At 44.0% G+C, this 17,087-nt stretch overlaps 1 protein-coding gene across 3 annotated transcripts; it reads right to left on the reverse strand.

Moving 5' to 3' along the window:
- Nucleotides 1–1,764: 1,764 nt before the first annotated feature.
- Nucleotides 1,765–16,849, reverse strand: zufsp (zinc finger containing ubiquitin peptidase 1). 3 transcript variants are annotated; one of them, XM_070835273.1, is made up of 11 exons: nt 16,790–16,849; nt 14,030–14,549; nt 13,854–13,955; nt 11,467–11,577; nt 10,855–10,964; nt 9,985–10,153; nt 7,350–7,538; nt 6,394–6,559; nt 4,778–4,938; nt 2,183–2,403; nt 1,765–1,983 (listed from the first exon to the last, which is right to left on the reverse strand). In XM_070835273.1, exons 2-11 carry the CDS (start codon nt 14,538–14,540, stop codon nt 1,936–1,938), a joined length of 1,788 nt encoding a protein of 595 aa, XP_070691374.1. In that variant the 5' UTR covers nt 14,541–14,549; nt 16,790–16,849; the 3' UTR covers nt 1,765–1,935. The 3 variants fall into 3 exon arrangements, with proteins under 3 accessions (XP_070691374.1, XP_070691375.1, XP_070691376.1); XM_070835274.1 differs by lacking the exon at nt 16,790–16,849 and adding an exon at nt 16,560–16,778; XM_070835275.1 differs by lacking the exon at nt 11,467–11,577 and having other exon boundaries at nt 1,766–1,983.
- Between the last annotated feature and the right edge of the window lie 238 nt (nt 16,850–17,087).

Below are 17,087 nucleotides of genomic sequence, written 5' to 3' on the forward strand. Positions count from 1 at the left end.
CTCTCCCGGCAGGATCTGCTGCTTCTTTGTTTTATACCACTAGAAACTACAGAACTCCTATTGTGGGGTTTTGAGCTGTTGGTTAGACCAAACGAGACATTTGAAGAAGACACCGTGGAGTCGTGACGGGCTTAAAACACACACACACAAACACAACCTGCTCTTAAAACTCTGTAGGCAGCACTGAGCAGCTGTTGGACCTTCGACTGGGTTTAACTTCAAATCCTTCACCACAGCTGGGTTATACACGTCCCCCTGTTCACCTCTCATGTGATGTCTGAACACAGATGGCTGCCAAGTGATGATGCCGGTGTGTCACAGAAAAGGGAGTAAATCACTTGTGTAATCAAATACTTGATGTTGTGTGTAGGTGTATTTTCCCATGGGGATTATTAAAGGAACTCTGATTCTGATGTACTTAGTTTAGCTCAAATCATAGAGTTGGTTCCAGGTGACAATGTGACTCACTGACAGCCAGGTGGACAGACGAAGGACAGCCAGGGACTTTCTATGAATACATGATATACCAACTTCCTTGCTCAGAAATGCAGTTGGGTCCATTGGTCCATGCCTACTCACTATTTGAGATAACTTTCTGGAATCTGGAGGTGTCCCAGCGTATTTTAAACATGCAGCAGTACAGCCTCTTCTGAAAAAAGCCACCCTTGATCCACATCTTCCCCCAAAACTACAAGCCTATATCCAGTCTACCTATTATTTCAAAGATTTTACAGAAAGTTGTTGCTAAACAGCTCACTGCCTTTTTAACTGTCAACACTTTTGATAATTTTCCATCTGGTTTCCGTCAGATGACTTTCACTGAAGCGGCTCTTCTCAGTCTGTACATTTGATACTGTAGATCACAGCATCCTGATTCAAAGGCTCAGGCAGGGGGGGGGGGGCTGGACTGGTTCTCCTCCTACCTCTCAGACAGGAGTTTTTCTGTGACACTTGGTCCCTACATATTCAAATCAGCTGCTCTTTCCTGTGGTGTGCCTCAGGGCTCTGTCCTGGGCCCTATATTATTTGCCTTGTATATGCTTCCCTTAGGAGACATTATCTCCAGCTTTAAGGGTATTTCTGATCACTGCTATGCTGATGACATTCAGTTGTCTTTTAAACCTGATGAGTCTAACAAACTGATTGTCTTAAACAACTGTCTGTCTGCCATTAAGGACTGGATGGCAAATCACTTTTTACTGTTAAATGCAGACAAGACTGAGCTCCTTATCACCCCAGTATTGGCCCCCTCTATTCAGCTGTTCAATCCAAACTTAGAAATCTGTGTGTTATAATCGATCATGCCATGTTTTTTGGTCAACACATCAGATCATTGAACAGGACATGCTTCTTCCATTTAAGAAGCATTGCTCAACTTAAGTGAATTGTTTCACAAACTGAGCTTCAGATGATTATTCAGGCTTTTATATCATCCTAGTTGAACTACTGTAATCCCCTTTTCATCTGCCTCAGCAAGTCGTCTCTGGAGCGCCTACAACGGGTCCACAACGCTGCTGCAAGGCTGTTAACCAGGTCCAACAGACCAACTCACATCACACCCAACCTATTCTCTTTAAACTGGCTTCCCATTAAGTTCATTTCTTTTATTGTTTTATGATCTTATTCATGATATTATCCTATGTATTTTATTGTTGTTTCCTGTGAAGCACTGTGTGACTTTGTTCTCTGAAAAGTGCTGTACTAAATAAACTTGACTTCTGTTCCATTTCCTCCCTCACATATTACCCATTAACTACTACCTGTAAAGAGCTAGACAACATGGAAAGCATGTAGTTTATTTAAAACAATAAAACGTCTAAACTAGTAAGTAAGGTGTAGCAGCAAATGATCACATTAAACGAGTCCTGAAGCAGGAAATCCAGTGAAGTTCACAGTAAAAACAGGCAGACGAAGAGAGGAGGAGTGCCTCGCTGTTCATGGGATCCTTTCAGCACATAATGTCCTGGAGGTCAAGATGCTAATCTGCACAAACAAATGACAAAGCAAAGTGTGCTGATACACATACTGATACATCTATCTTTATTCATGCTGTAGTCTCACTCTTCACCCAATTCTACTTCATGGACTAGAGCTAGAACAAGGTGTTCTTTGTCTAATGACTTGGGATGGAATCACAGTGATGGAACACTCTAAACCTCGGCTCTGTTCCATAACAGCTCACCTGTTTCTCCTCAGCAGACAACATGCCCTGTGCTGCCACCACCTGGTACTGTTTGTGCTTCAGGCTGCCGGGGAACTTCCGGAGGTGGCGGACGGCCGTGGAGACAGTGTCCCTGCTCAGCAACTTCCTAGTGTCTGATGCCGAGGAGCCAGGATCCAGAAGCAAGAGGCACAGGCTTCCATTCTTCCTCTGCTCCAAGCCCACAATAGCACGGCTGTGACCTGCAGGAGGACACGGGCTGAAGTCAGGGGAGGGGCCAGGGAACAGTGGACAGTAATACTGGAAAACAGCTAGTTTGTACAGCGTGTTTTCAGACTGTGTTGAAAAGCCAGAATGATTGTAAATGATCTGGATGGCCACCAGGTGGGATGAAAAACCGGCTCTCACATAGAGAGAGATGTGATATTGTTTAAATTTGAAAATTTTTAGACGGACAGACATTCACAGTGTTGCATTCGGTTGTTCATATGAAACAAGACAGAAATTGTTGACTAACAAAAAAGCTAGACACAAGTCTCACCTACACACAGCTGAGCAGTCACAGCCTGACGCCGATTGTTGGTATAAAGAAGGCTCAAAAAATTGTCAGACACAGAGCCCCCTTCAACATCAGAATGGTATGGGGGGGGGGGGGTTAAGACACTGTTCAACCATCCAACAACAGTTCTGACTGTTATGCTCAGCGCAGACTGGCACCTTAGACAGCTCATCATGACTATTTGAGCCCGAGTCTGGTGATATTACAGCGAACAATTGTCATGTCCAAAGCCAAACCAGCAGTGAATGGATCTACTAACAGTCCTGTGTCTGTGTGTGTGTGTGTGTGTGTGTGTCTGTGTGTGTGTGTGTGTCTGTGTCTGTGTGTGTCTCTGTCTGTGTGTGTGTGTGTGTGTGTGTGTGTGTGTCTCTGTCTGTGTGTGTGTGTGTGTGTGTGTGTGTGTGTGTGTGTGTCTGTGTGTGTGTGTGTGTCTGTCTGTGTGTGTCTGTCTCTGTCTGTGTGTGTGTGTGTGTGTGTGTGTGTGTGTGTGTGTGTGTGTGTGTGTGTGTGTGTGTGTGTGTGTCTGTCTCTGTCTGTGTGTGTGTGTGTGTGTGTGTGTGTGCTCTCTCTGAGCCTCAGAGCTCCTGTCCCTTCATCACCACTGGAGTTTCTTCTGACTCAGTGCCACACACACTGTCCTGCTGCCATAAGCACCCACTACAGCACCACATGTAGATTAATCCACCACTGAAAATAGTCCCAAAACAAATTCTTTCATTCTTTTCTCCTGTTAGAGTTACGCTTGATGAGAACTACAGTGAGCAGCTGTTTTATAAAATGACAAGTCAAGAGGTTAAACCTGTGCTACCAGCTCTGCCATGCTTAGACACACAGAGGTAAATGCTAAAGTCAGAATGTAAACACACTCATAATGGCAGTGCCGGTTCCTATCAGATAATTTTCACCCTCTAAACACAAAAGAGCGCAGAGGCTGACGACATAGCTATTGGTTTGATGGCTCTAGATGAAAAGTCAGAGGCGCACCACAGTTATTACACTTCGTCTGGAGGGAAAGAGGAATGTCTGAACCAAATTCGGAGGCAATCCATTCACCAGTTGATCCAGCTGACAAGTGTTACTCTGGACCAAAAGAACAACCACCATTGTTATCCCACAGCCACTGACAGGCTGAAAGCCTTTTGTAGTCCTTACCCCTGCCAAGAGATGAACTCTGCCCCGACACTCAGCACCAAGTGGATTATCAGCATGAAACCAACTACCTGATTAAGTATCTAATTCCTCAACTCTTTGCAGAGATGAGAACATCTTTACAAATGGATAACTGGTATAAATGGAATCAGCACAGGAGTGAGACCTGAGCTCTCCTACAGCCCACCCCCACTGCCCTCATTTCAGCAACCTGACTCTTGCACTAACTTCACTTCAGAAATGGTAAATGGTCTGTATTTGTGTAGCACCTTTCTAGTTATTTCAACTAGTCAAAGCTCTTTACATCACATCCTCATTCACCCATTCACACACCATTCATACAGGAGGAATGTAAGGAGGAGACTATTCTTTCATACTCATTCACACACTGAAGCTGCTTCAGGAGCAGGTTGGGGTTCAGTGTCTTGCCCAAGGACACTTCGACATGTTGACCCATAGGAGCTGGGGATCGAACCCCCGACCTTCAGATTGAGGGACGACCCACTCTACCACTGAGCCACAGGCGCCAAACATTGACACGAAACTTGAACTCAACCTTGTGGTGAAGGGATAAGAGAAACTTGCTTAAAACCAAACTGATTATCTGGCTAAAAAGGTCTCTGAAAATATTTCAAAAGATGCACAAGGAAGAGAGCGAGGACAGAGAGAGGCAGAGAGGGGGGCCACTAGATAATTGGTGGTATGACATCATCATGCCCACAACTATTCAGTCTCACTTTAAAAACCGTATTAAGCAGAAGTCAGGAGGTCTGTGGAGCTTTCCAGTCAGCGCTTAACTGAAGATCTAGATGTGCAGGTACAGTGGCCCCAACTACAATCACAGGATGGAAAGTGAAAACGATCTGCAGATCTGCTCTACCAACCTACCAACCCATGCTGCTGCGTACCTTGGTGCTGCAGGTAAAGCGGGGGCAGGGAGGTGTGGATGAGCCTGGGGGGCAGCCTGCTGCTCCTACTGGACTGCCTGAAGTACTGACTCACCCAGTCAAACAGCTGGGGGTGGGTGTTATTGGGGCCCGTCGGCTGGTGGAAGTCGATGATGCGTGCCCTGAAAACACAGCCAGTGCTCAGTGTCAACATTACTTCTTTATTTTTTCATTAAAATGTTTCTGTAGTTTGTTGTACCGGCTGTGGCTCAGTGGTAGAGTCAATCAGAGGGTCGGGAGTTCGATCCCCAGCTCCTATGAGTCCTTGGGCAAGACACTGAACCCCAACTTGCTCCTGAAGCAGCTTCAGTGTGTGAATGTGTGTGAAAGAACAGTCTCCTCCAAATTACATCCCTCCTGAATGAATGATGTGTGTAAAAGTGCTGAGAAGTTGAAATGACTAGAAAGGTGCTGTACAGATACAGACCATTTACCATTGTACCTGAGCTCTTCCATCGGTCTGGTCATATCATCAGGATCAGGGGGGCGTGACATCATGACTGTGCTTTAGTTCAGATGTATGCCGACTATTGTGCTTCGTACTCATCGAGTTATTTTAGTGGTTGTTTACACTGTTACATAAGTGTGTCATGACAGCGTCTTGGCATTTCAACTTGAACTAAATCTGTTTTATACTTCATTGTTACATCTAATCACCTGTTGTACATTTAATCCCTGGTTGGCACTCCTAGCTCTCACAATCATTAGTCCCATTCCTACTGGCAGCACTATAGTTAGTAGCTGTTAGTACACTGGTTGCCTCTCTCTCTCTCTGACTTACTGCTCTGAGGTCAGGTGAAACCTGCTGCTATCTGCCTCTTCATGCTGAGGATGACGTTTTTCCCACAGAACCCTGCAGATCCTGTGAGTCTGCATCTACTTTTAGTGGTGTGGAAGGAATGTGCTGCATAGCCCAAGGACCTAACACCTAGGCTTACTGAATGTTTTGTCCAAGTATATGAACGGTTTTATCCAAGACACTTCTGTGAACATGATCGTGTACATCTGACTGACTAAGCAATAAATGAAAAAAATAAAATTCAAATGTTCCTGATCTGCCCGCTAAAGGCCCATCCATTATTTGCATGCCAACTTTGTTAGCACAGTGTGAACAATATGACAAAAGCTCCAAACTGTGTGGTTAAACTCCAATCTGAGCAGGTTCACTGACGCACCAATGACCTCTGTGGTCTGAAGTAAGGCTGCACACCATTTTTCATGTTGATTATTCTGAAGAGTCTTTCCTCGATTCATCGATTAAATGTTTAGTCTATGAAATGTCAAGAAATGGTTCTAATATTCTAAGAGCCAAAAAAGATCTTTTCAAATGTCCTGCCTCGTCTGACCAGCAGTACAAAACCCAGATATTCAGTTCACACACAGACCTGCAACAAATACTCACATTTTGAAGTTTTACTAATTACTGAAACTGAACTACATCAAATACCAAAATAGTGGCAGATAAATTGAATACATTGGTTTTATGGCAGGAAGCAGCTCTAATTATGACTAATTACACCTGTCATTGAACCAACAGCTTCCAGGTAATGTGTGAACTACTCAGCCAGAGCTCTCACCTGACTCTGAGGGAAGTGAGGAGGGTGAAGATCTCCGTGGCTCCGATCCATGCACTAGTTCCCTGCAGCCGCTGGTTGAAGTGGGATGCACCCTGTGGATCAAGTCCTTCTTTCCAAGCCTCCTCAATCATTTTCTGTACCTGAGGGATGTTGGGCATGGCCTTCTCTGGAGCACGAGGAGGGTGTCAATCAGTACAAACAACTTCAGTGAACTTTGTAAAGCACTATGAGACACTCTGTTGTGATATTGGGCTATACAAATAAAATTGAATTGAATTGAATTGAAATATGTGCAGGTGCAAACGAAACCAAAAACCCTTCACAACGTTTTTCCTGTTGTACTCTACTTCTAAGGTAGTTCATTGTCCATGTTGGCTCAGATCAGTCTCTGAAGGTTCCAGGTCAGCTGCATTGGAGCGTGTCATCAAAATGGCAAAGAGTGCTTTTGTTTTAGTATCAACAGCAGTATCAACAATCCAATAGGAGGAAGACTACAAGAAACAGGGAGCGATACTAATCTCTATGACAACAGTGTCACCAGACCAGAAAGCAGAACAAGAACAGGACGTGCTGTGAGTAAATAGCACAGCTGTCATCACACACACCTGACCTTCATCAATCACCCAACACTTGTCTAACTAGCTGCATTTGCACAGCGAACCCAAATGCCCAGAGGTACCAAAAACAAAGACACTGCACTAATTTTACTGTTGTAAAAACAGAACTGATACTGGTCTGCTCTCACAATGGCTTCATTTTGTCATTTTAACAGCCATCAGACAGTGCTGTCCACAATCACTGTAGAAAAAATACATAAGTCATGTCATGAACAACAAAAAAACAGTATAATAAATATACTAACAAAACTAATTTCCTTTTCATTTCCATAGATTTACTTCAGATTCATACAACATAGACTCTTTCCTGTTCAGATATTCTGCAGAGTGATTGTGTACCTTGTAGGTGGGGAGCATACGTGTCTATTCTGTGTAGAGAGGAGAGGAGCATCTGGAAGTTTCTGTATCCACAGCCCCAGCCTCTGTCCCCCGCTGAGGAGCAGTAGTGGTCGGTGTCAGCACTCAGCCACACATGGACGCAGTCTCTGCACTCAGTCTGATAGTACTCATACAAGGCTCGGAGCACACCTACACAGAGAGGGGACAAGTGCACGTGAGACAAGTGCATCTCAGCAGCGGTTTAGCAGCGTTACTCAGCTGAACAGTTCAACCAGGTGCCATCGTCTGTGGCTCAGAGGTTTTTTAAAGACCCACTGACTTTTTATTAACACGTGGAGGAAGACTCCAGCCTTTACCTGGCCCTGTGGCTGGACAGTTTTTTTGATAGGGCAGGCGCTGCTGTGACTCAAGGTTAAGACATGGACATGAACCACAACATCCCTGGTCTGAGTCTGAGTCTGAGTCTGAGTCTCTCTCTCTCTCTCTCTCTCTCTCTCTCTCTCCTATTGAAAACAGGCATAAAAGGCCTCCCATGATAATAATGAATACATTTAAACAAAGATTTACACAAAGAACATGAAGTGAGAGGACAACAAATTAATATGAGAGGTCACAAATGAGGCTAATAAGCAGCCACCACATTGTCAGAATGACAATTATCCCAACGACACGACATAAACTGATCCAGGCCTTCAGTTCTCCCTCTGCTTGCCTCACTCACTGACTTGTTGCATCACTTGAACTGGAACTGAAGAGCTGACAGTAGTTTGTAAACTGAATAAAGCACACACACACACACACACACACACACACACACACACACACAAGCAGCCCATCCCCAAAACCACACAAAGATTAGAGACTAACAGAACATTTTGTGAAAGCTGAGGGAATGTTGAAGAACTGGTTAAGGATAAACCAGGAACATGTTGGGCCTGTGAGAAGAAACAGGGAGGAACATCAACCATCATCAGGTTATTGTTTTTCTTAAAGTAATTCTGATTCTGATTCTGATTCTACTGAGGTATGACCTCCTTTTTCAGGGAACTGGCAGCCTGATCCCTTTTAAAGTTAAGTTTTAAAAAGAATGGAAACTGCTCATTTTCACTAAGACAGAAAAAGGTACCAGACATAGTGCATCTTTAACACCTTCATTTCAAGAACTCACTGATACCAGAAGTGATCAAACTAGTGATCATGGATATTGTGTTATGCTTCATTTTCATACCGGTCTAAAGCTCTGTGACATTTATAAGAACTCTAAATTCCTCATGAAATTTCCTCGCAAACACAGCAATACACTGACTTACTGGAATAAACTGATTTGTTGGAAGCCAACAACAAAGTCAATCTTTGTTTTTAACCTTAATAACCAAGAAGAAATCGCTGTAATATTGATACTTGCACAAAAGTTCCTGAACCATCAGAATGTTCAACCCAAGTGCAGCAACTGTTCTTTACAGCATCATTCAAAAACAGCACCGCTTCCTTCAAACAGTCAGACAAACAGTAACTAAGAAAATACTGTTGTCACTTTTGCGAAGGACGTAGACCCTGTAAGCCAATATGGAAAAACACTTATATTATATATATATATATTCGATCTTGCACTGAACTTTAGTAAACTAGTGAATGCAGTTCTCTTCATCCACCTCACAATCATCTTCAAAACTCAAGCCTTTTATTTCAGTCTCTGTCAGCCTTGTGTCCACCTGCTGTGAGCATTGGGACTTTCTTTTGTGGCATCTTCACATCTTCATCTCGCTTTCAACTGCTGCCAGAATCACAGCAAAATATGCAGTGAGGATCATGACTGTGGCTGTGTATTGGGCGAGTCATCTTTTTGTTTTTGGGTCACTTCTCTGGTGTGCTCTTTGGGTGAACGATTCTGTGTATTGTCGAATCATGTTGACTTGACTAATGTAAGATAAAATTAAACTAAGACTCTTTCCATGAAGAGCAGATCTAGACCAAACTCTTTAATTAGAGAGAGACCCAACGATTCAGGAATTCAACATTAAGGATTCAAGAATCCCCACATGAGCAGCAGTGGCAGGAAGAACTCCCCTTTAACAGGAAGAAACCTTGAACAGACCCAGGCTCAATGTGGGTGGCTTCTAACACATGGTTCCATTTACTGTGGGGCCAGAAATGTGTTAACCATCTGAGGGTTTCACTTTACTGTCTGGTTGTAGTCCACTGTGGCCCATGTTGTAAAGGCAGTGAGCAGGACAAACATTGGATTTACAGAGAACATTGAATTGGAGTGGAAATGGACTGTAAAACCCTACATTCATGTTTCCATGCACATCCGAGATGTATTGCACCTGCAAACATGAAGCACCACCACTCCTTTGGCAACATTTTAGATTTGCTGTGACTGTGTCCAGCAGTAGGGCGTAGGGAATTAAGAGTGAAATTTAACAAAATAGCCAAGGGTGTGGTTTTGAATCAGCAGGGACAGCTCTGTCTCAGCTCCACACAGACTACTGAAGGAATTGCACTCATTTCTTAAAGGCTAAGAAATCACTTGTTTTATTATTGTAATGTTAGACTATGAAGAAACTGAGGCCTCTGTCTTTCAGAGATGGCTAATGAAACGCTGATGTATTCCTTTAAATGATGCAGTGGTTACCTTGAGTTCTGGCTCTGCCATCATCAACCCCTGAGGACAGACTCTCCATCATTTCAGCCCTCTTACAATGAAACTCGCTGGGGGCCATGACACCCCTGGCCACAGCTCTCTCCATGGTCCTCTCCATCTGGCTGCGGTAGCCCCCTCTACTGTCCAGACCAAACTGCCTCTGCACAAACGACATACAACACAGCTCAGGTCAGTACACTGGAGCCTTGTGAAAGACTGAAAGTGCACAGACCCCCAAACATGTCCTAACGCACTCAAACACAAACATCACAGGGTTCCGACAACACGCACGCAACAGAATCATGCTAACATATGGATCAATGACAACATCAGCTTTTATTTTGAAATGTATTCCTCAGCTCCATTGGTGGATATGGCCTTATATAACAAAAACAAAGCAGTGAGGAGAAAAAATAAGAAGCATAATTAACAGACAAAATCATAAAGCAGTTGCAGTATATATGTGATGATTGTGATTAGATTGGATTAGATGAGGGTATTTGTGGGTAAAGTGTGTGTGTGGGTGTATGAGAGGCAGTGAATCTATGTTTATTGAGGTAAAACACAGTCAGTGTGTTTGGCTCATTACACAAACACACTGAAATAAAAGAATGACCATAAGGGTAAAGCCCTGACTTTCACATGCCCATACTGGGTCCTTATAGGTAGTACCCCAAATGCTGGAACAGGCCTGCAGGCCACTAAAATCATACACTGTTCACCCAGTACGGATGTAAAAGCCCTAATAAAAGCTGCGAGTTAGCACTTCAACCTTAGAGTCACTAATTCATTTGAAATCCTACAAAAAAGCATCACTGCCTAAACAGGTACAGTCGGCACTGTTCTGCAGTGGATCCAGACCTGCAGCTTCTTGAACTCCTCTCTCTCCTGTTGGGCCTCCTCCGTTTGCCTCCTCTGTTCCTCCTCCTGCTGAAGCCGTCTGGCCAGCTTCAGGTCTGAGCCAGGGCTGGCTGCAGCAACACAGCAAACCAAAGGCTCAGAAGGATTCATTCGAATGTACACCAGGTCAGACATGAACACCACCAGTCCAAAGACTGGACACACCTTCTCACTCAGTGGTTTTTCTCTATTTCTATTATTTTCTACATTGTAGATTTGTAGATTGTATTCATGAGGTCGTCACCTGGACCTCATGAAGATGATTGAAAGAATGCCAAGAGTGCAAAGCTGTCATCACAGCAAAAGGTTGCTACTCTGAAGAATCTAAAATATAAAACATATTCTGGTTTGTTAAACACTAGATAATTCCAAATGTGTTCCTTCATAGTTTTGATGTCTTCAATATTAATCTATATTAATCGTCTTCAATATTAATCTACTATGTAGAGAATAATGAAAAACCACCGAATGAGAAGGTGTGTCCTAACATTTGAGTGGCACTTTAAATTAGAGCAGAAAAGCTTTTAAAGTTCAGTCCAGGGAACTGAGTGAATGATATAAATCTATGCCCACCTGCAGAGCTAACAGCTGCTGCATGGTCTAAATGCAGTTCCACATGTTCCTGCAGGGTGAAGCTGTCACTGCAGTCGACAGAGCACAGAGGGCACTCAAATCTCTTCTCTCCTGCAAAACAGATTGGAAACTCCAGTTACAGCAAACACAGTACTTCAAATAAGAAAGAGACCCAGTGCTCACATCCATGCTCCTGCAATTCTACTCTACTGTTACCATGGTTACTGAGGTATCATAAAGCTTAACTGAAGCTTGACTAGCAGGGTTGCTGAAACACGGTAAAGTAGGTGCCCTGCCCATTTCCTCTTTTTCAGAATCTCTGACCTGAATTATCTGTTGATTCTATCATCAATTTCATTCATATGACTCCTAATTCATGTTTCTACTGGTTAGTGTCTGTCTGTTAGTAAAGACAAACAGACAGACATGTTTGGCCTGTTTAACTCACACAAACACGCTGTGTGTCAGCAACGATAGCGCTGCCTGCTGTCTGTCTGTCACCGAGTGTTTCTACTGGCCAGCCAGCATGTGCATATGAGCCTCATATGAGTTTTAGTTGGGATTAGTAGGTACCAAGTGGGTAAAGGTTCACAAGGAGAAATGGAATGTACAAGTGGGTAGTATATAGGTAATCCCATGTGGATTTACTGAGAGGGATTAAGATGGTTCACAGGGATTTTACCCATAGCCCATGCTGCCAAGCATTTGGGACCTCACCTGGAAACAAAATGTGCGTTTTAACTTGGGCTTGTTTGGATTATCACTATGACACTCATGCACACGTGTTATGGTTGAGGATTATGACCACCTCAGCTTGTTAAAATGGTGATAGTGGCAGAGACTTAACAATATGCCTTGGTGAGCCATATTTGGCCACTGAAGCTCCATGTTTTTTCTTTATTTCTACTATTTTCTACATTTTAGATTAATATTGAAGACATCAAAACTATGAAGGAACACGTGGAATTATGTAGTAAAGAAAAAAGTGGTGAACAAACCAGAATATGTTTTATAGCTGCTGAAGCTCCATGGTTTTTCTTTTCTATCATTTTCTACATTTTAGAGATCCCACGTCATCAAGAAAACAAAATGTTCCAGGGTTATGCAGCCTTGAGACTCATAAATCCTCCAGTTTGAGAGAAGGCAAATCACAAAGGTTTCTTTAGTATTTGAAAGTAATTCAGTGAAATAAAAGACCACATTTAAAACAATACTGTGGTTGTCAGCATCACAAAGATTCTGAACAATTTGACGTGCAGAAAAAACAAAAAGGGGAGTTCTTCCTGCCACTGTGTCCTAATCTAATATCTGATGCTGCTCATGTGGGGATTCTTGAATCCTTCATGTTGAATTCCTGAATCGTTGGGTCTCTCTCTAATTAAAGAGTTTGGTCTAGACCTGCTCTTTATGGAAAGAGTCTTGAGATAACGCTGTTATGAATTAGTGCTCTATAAATAAAGATTGATTGATTGATTGATTGAAATGATTTATTTCAGGAAACTCAGAGACAGAGCTGAGTGGATGCTGGATCAGGGTGACGCCAGGACCAGCTTTACAGTAAAATAAGGCATGTTTTTAATATTAAAAATATTGACTGTTGCATATTGAAAGAGCTACTGTATGTGCATTCTCCTGGGCCAGGGGGAGATCTGTCTGCAGACCAGACTGTAACCAAGCTACCCACAAGCTCGTGGCTCTGTAAGGCCGTACCTTAGGCACATCAATGCTTTGAGCTGAATGCTAATCTCCAATGCTAGCATGCTGTTAAGCAATTAGAATGTTTACTTTTGTCACCATCTTAGCACCAGACACTAAGTACAGCTGAGGCTGATGGGAGTTGACCAACAGGCCTGAGATATTTCAGACATTCTATTATATTGCAGACACACTGACACTGCCTTCCTTAGATCCACACTGCACGCATGGATAACATGTGTCACTGGTACAGAAAACAATTGCTTTGTACAGTTCTGTTGTGTCTTGTACGACAGAAGACACTGAACATACCGTGTAACTTTGTTGTTACACATACTACTGGCTGCCATGACAAGTTGTGCTGTCAGAGGAGACCAGCAGACACACCCAGTGGACTGCTGGCTGATGGTGAGCACAGCTCCAGTTCTGACCCTGAACAAACAGTCAAAAGTGAGCAAAGACACATGATGTACTCATGTATGGTTTAGGGTGTCTTCATTTTAAGAAACAATAAACTCTTCTATCTCGTTTAAGCTCTGCTGATTGGGTTGGTATTTGTGGAACTTGTTTGTGCCACGTGAGAAATTTGACAAGATGGTACAGATAAAACATGTGCCGATGACAACAGGTGACAGAACACAGTGTTCTGAACAAGGCAGCAATGATGCAAATCTCAGAGGCAGAAAAGTTACCTTGAGCTGAACTCTGTTCCTGCAGATGTAACTCCACATGCTCCTGCAGGCTGAAACAGCTGCTGCACACCAGCGCACACATGGGGCAGGAGAACACCCTCTCTGAAAAAATACAGGACAACTCGAGTGAATGGTGACTTTAAAGTTTGAAATAAAGCTTGAAAAACTTGAATCACCTTTTCCTGGTAAAGACAGCCGCTTCTGTTTGGCTTTGCTTTGCTCAGATCGACCCTGGCCCTGTGCTGTCACTGTAGAGGTGATGGGCGCAGTGTCCTCAGGTGACGAACCCCTGCTTTCTGGTGTCCTCTTCTTTGTAGGTTGCAGTGACCTGTGTGTGGCAACACCAGGGGCAGCTGTGGGTGTTGCTTCTCCAGCTGTATCACAACTGTCCCCACCAGAGCTGGACTGAGATGATAACTCTGGGGCTGTTGGGGGCTTCTCACTCTCAGTTACACTGATTGTTGCAGCACAGCAGCCAGAGGGGGATGCGAGGTGAGCTGGATCCTGCGCACCGTGCTGCTTCTCTGGATGTGTAGAGCTGATGTGGAGGCAGAGTTCATCGTAGGACACTCCTGACAGGGAGCACAGGGGGCAGTGCATGTCATTTTCCAGGTGGCTGAGAAGGAGATGCGTCTTCATGTCCTCCTCCAACATTATTTCCTCAGCACAGATTTCACAGGTCAGCATGGCTGCAGCCTACAGACACAGACAAGTTACGTTCCTACAAAAACGTGTCAGAAAAACTAGGAAGTGTACTCAGCCTCACCACAGCTGGAGTACAGAACTCTTCCAGATAAATGAACTTCTATTACATTGAAGCCCCACCAAACGCATTCAAACAGCACTGATCAAAGAGGACATGTTATAAAAATGGACTGTTAATGTCTTTTCAACACAAATGTGTCCCTGGTGTCTCTCAACACCCCCAGACTCTGAGTAAGGACTGTCCTCTGTCCATTTCTTCTCCATCTTTCAGTAAATGAAATCACTTCGTTAGATTTCTAATATCTGATGCTGCTCATGTGGGGAGTCCTGAATCCTTCATGTTGAATTCCTGAATCGTTGGGTCTCTCTCTAATTAAAGAGTTTGGACTAGACCTGCTCTTTATGGAAAGAGTCTGGAGATAACACTTGTTATGAATTGGTGCTATATAAATAAAGATTGATTGATTGATTGTTTTTGTGAACAATTCCAGATAGGTGACTGAATCTTTCACAAGAATGTTAGAAATAGAGGGACAGTTGCAATTATTGAGAGCGAGCAGCTCACACTTACTGACCAGAGCTGACTAATAATGGTCTGTACCGTCGGAGATTAACCAATAGTGTGTGTGAGTAGCAGTGCAAGCTTTATTACTCCACGTATAAAGTTTAAGGTTCCGATTTTTTTTCCATATATCGAAACTGATTTTTTTGCATCAAAGATGTAAGAAAGAAGGTTAAGAGACGAAGAATTATTTGTACTATCTGCAGAGCGACCTAAAGCAATGTTAAAGTCTCCTCCCAAGTAAAAAGCTAATTTGGGTATTTAGATAACCAACATAAGAATCGAGAATTTAGGACACCAAACAAAAAGTAGTTTATAGAAATAGTTTGTATAAATTGGCCAGAAGAAGAAAGGTGTTATCGACATTCTTTGAACCAAACATATTCTAGTAGCACCCCAACAACAGGTATGAGCCTGAAGTGAGGTGCACTGCAGGTTTAAGTTTACTATAGAGCGTGGTAACCCTACTAAGACAGCCCTTCACTGGTCACTGCATTGTTTCTGGTTCTGTCAGGCATGGGGTGCTGCTCGTGAGTTCACAGGTGGGAATCGTTCAGTACAGATGAACAGTTTTCTGTCCCTGTCAAGAGTGCATCCTGTGGATATGAATGAGCTGTGAGCCTGCTGGCCACGCTCCTGCTCGTCAGCTGAGGCTCCCATGTGTCACTGGAGATGTGTCTGTCTGGAGGACATTGCTGCCTCACGCTACCTCAAAAGAGCCAGGAACATCATTAGAGACTCTTCCCACCCTGGCCACCACCGCATCTCCTACCACTATCTGTGCTCTTAACAACTGCTCACTCTGATATGCTGCCATTCCTGCACTTTTACCAAGTGCGTGCACTTTAACCTGGCTCAGCCAGCTGTTCAGTTTCGTTGTTTGCTCGACTTACAATGAAGAAATAGAATTGAATTGAAATTGAATTGAACTGTCTGCGGCTCTCTGACAAGTTGAGAAGCACCGATAAGGACTGCAGTGCAGAGGAGAGTGGGAGATAAAGGTAGTGCAACATAAATCAAGAAAGAAAAGCTGGGTGCTCAAAGTGGTGCTTTGGCAGTATTGTCAGAACCAAACCTCAGATTTCATAATTCCTTAAAGCTAATTCCAGAATGGTACACAGCCACATACACAGCAGTGTTACACCATGAGACTAGAGCAGTATACAAACTAGATTAGAGGCCATCAGGATCACTGATTCCATCTCTAAAGCTGGACAGCATTTCTTAACTAGAAAGTGCAATTTCTGGAGAAAATGCGGTGTGAATGCTGCACTGCTGCCTTTTGCAATTCCAATGCACGGCTTATGTTTCCGTGATTTGAGTAGAGGGATTTCCTACTGCCCCTGAACGCACCACGCACGAATGCTCGCACCATTCCCACCAGTGGGACGATATTATTAGTGAGATTAGTTATATTAGTGAGTGTGGTTTTCTCTAACCTCTTTCTGTTTGGTGTTCTGTCGAGATAAAGACCCGTTTGTTCTGAGAAGTAGAGAAGTGTTAGTGAGGAGTGAGCCAAACCCCTGGAAAACACCTGCTCTGGAGCCCGGCAGGAGGCAGTGAAGCAGCGGGGCGGGACAGTGGAGCCACACCGAGGCACGGGGCCTCCTGGGGCCGCTCACAAGCACACTGCCAGCCTGGGGGCCAAACTAGCCGGACATGTACTCACGGTGCCACGGACAGACAGAGGGACGTCCTGCTTCCCTTCCTTCAGCTTCCAAACCGCTGAGACTCTTCTTCTTTTGGGCTGACTGTGCCCGCTGTGGCGCACTGCTGCCCCCCACAGGGCGGGAGGACACTGCTCCAAGTCATCCCAGGCTGTGGTGAACAAGTGACACACACACACACACACACACACACACACACACACACACACACACACACAGAGGGAGTCTTTGGATGGAAGAATAGAGCACAGTGGACCAGTCCAGCACACGGATCCTCCAGCAGCACAGCTCAGTTTGCTT

This window comes from Pempheris klunzingeri, chromosome 8, assembly GCF_042242105.1.
Source record: "Pempheris klunzingeri isolate RE-2024b chromosome 8, fPemKlu1.hap1, whole genome shotgun sequence".
NCBI classification, from domain to species: Eukaryota; Metazoa; Chordata; class Actinopteri; order Acropomatiformes; family Pempheridae; genus Pempheris; species Pempheris klunzingeri.

Coding starts and splice junctions, on each gene's coding strand:
- zufsp (XM_070835273.1), bottom strand. CDS start 14,540: ATGCTGACCTGTGAAATCTGTGCTGAGGAAATAATGTTGGAGGAGGAC. Junction 13,956..14,029: donor GCTGTCTTTACCAGGAAAAG/GTGATTCAAGTT, acceptor GTATTTTTTCAG/AGAGGGTGTTCTCCTGCCCC. Junction 7,539..9,984: donor TGGCAGAGCCAGAACTCAAG/GTAACCACTGCA, acceptor CTCTCTGTGTAG/GTGTGCTCCGAGCCTTGTAT.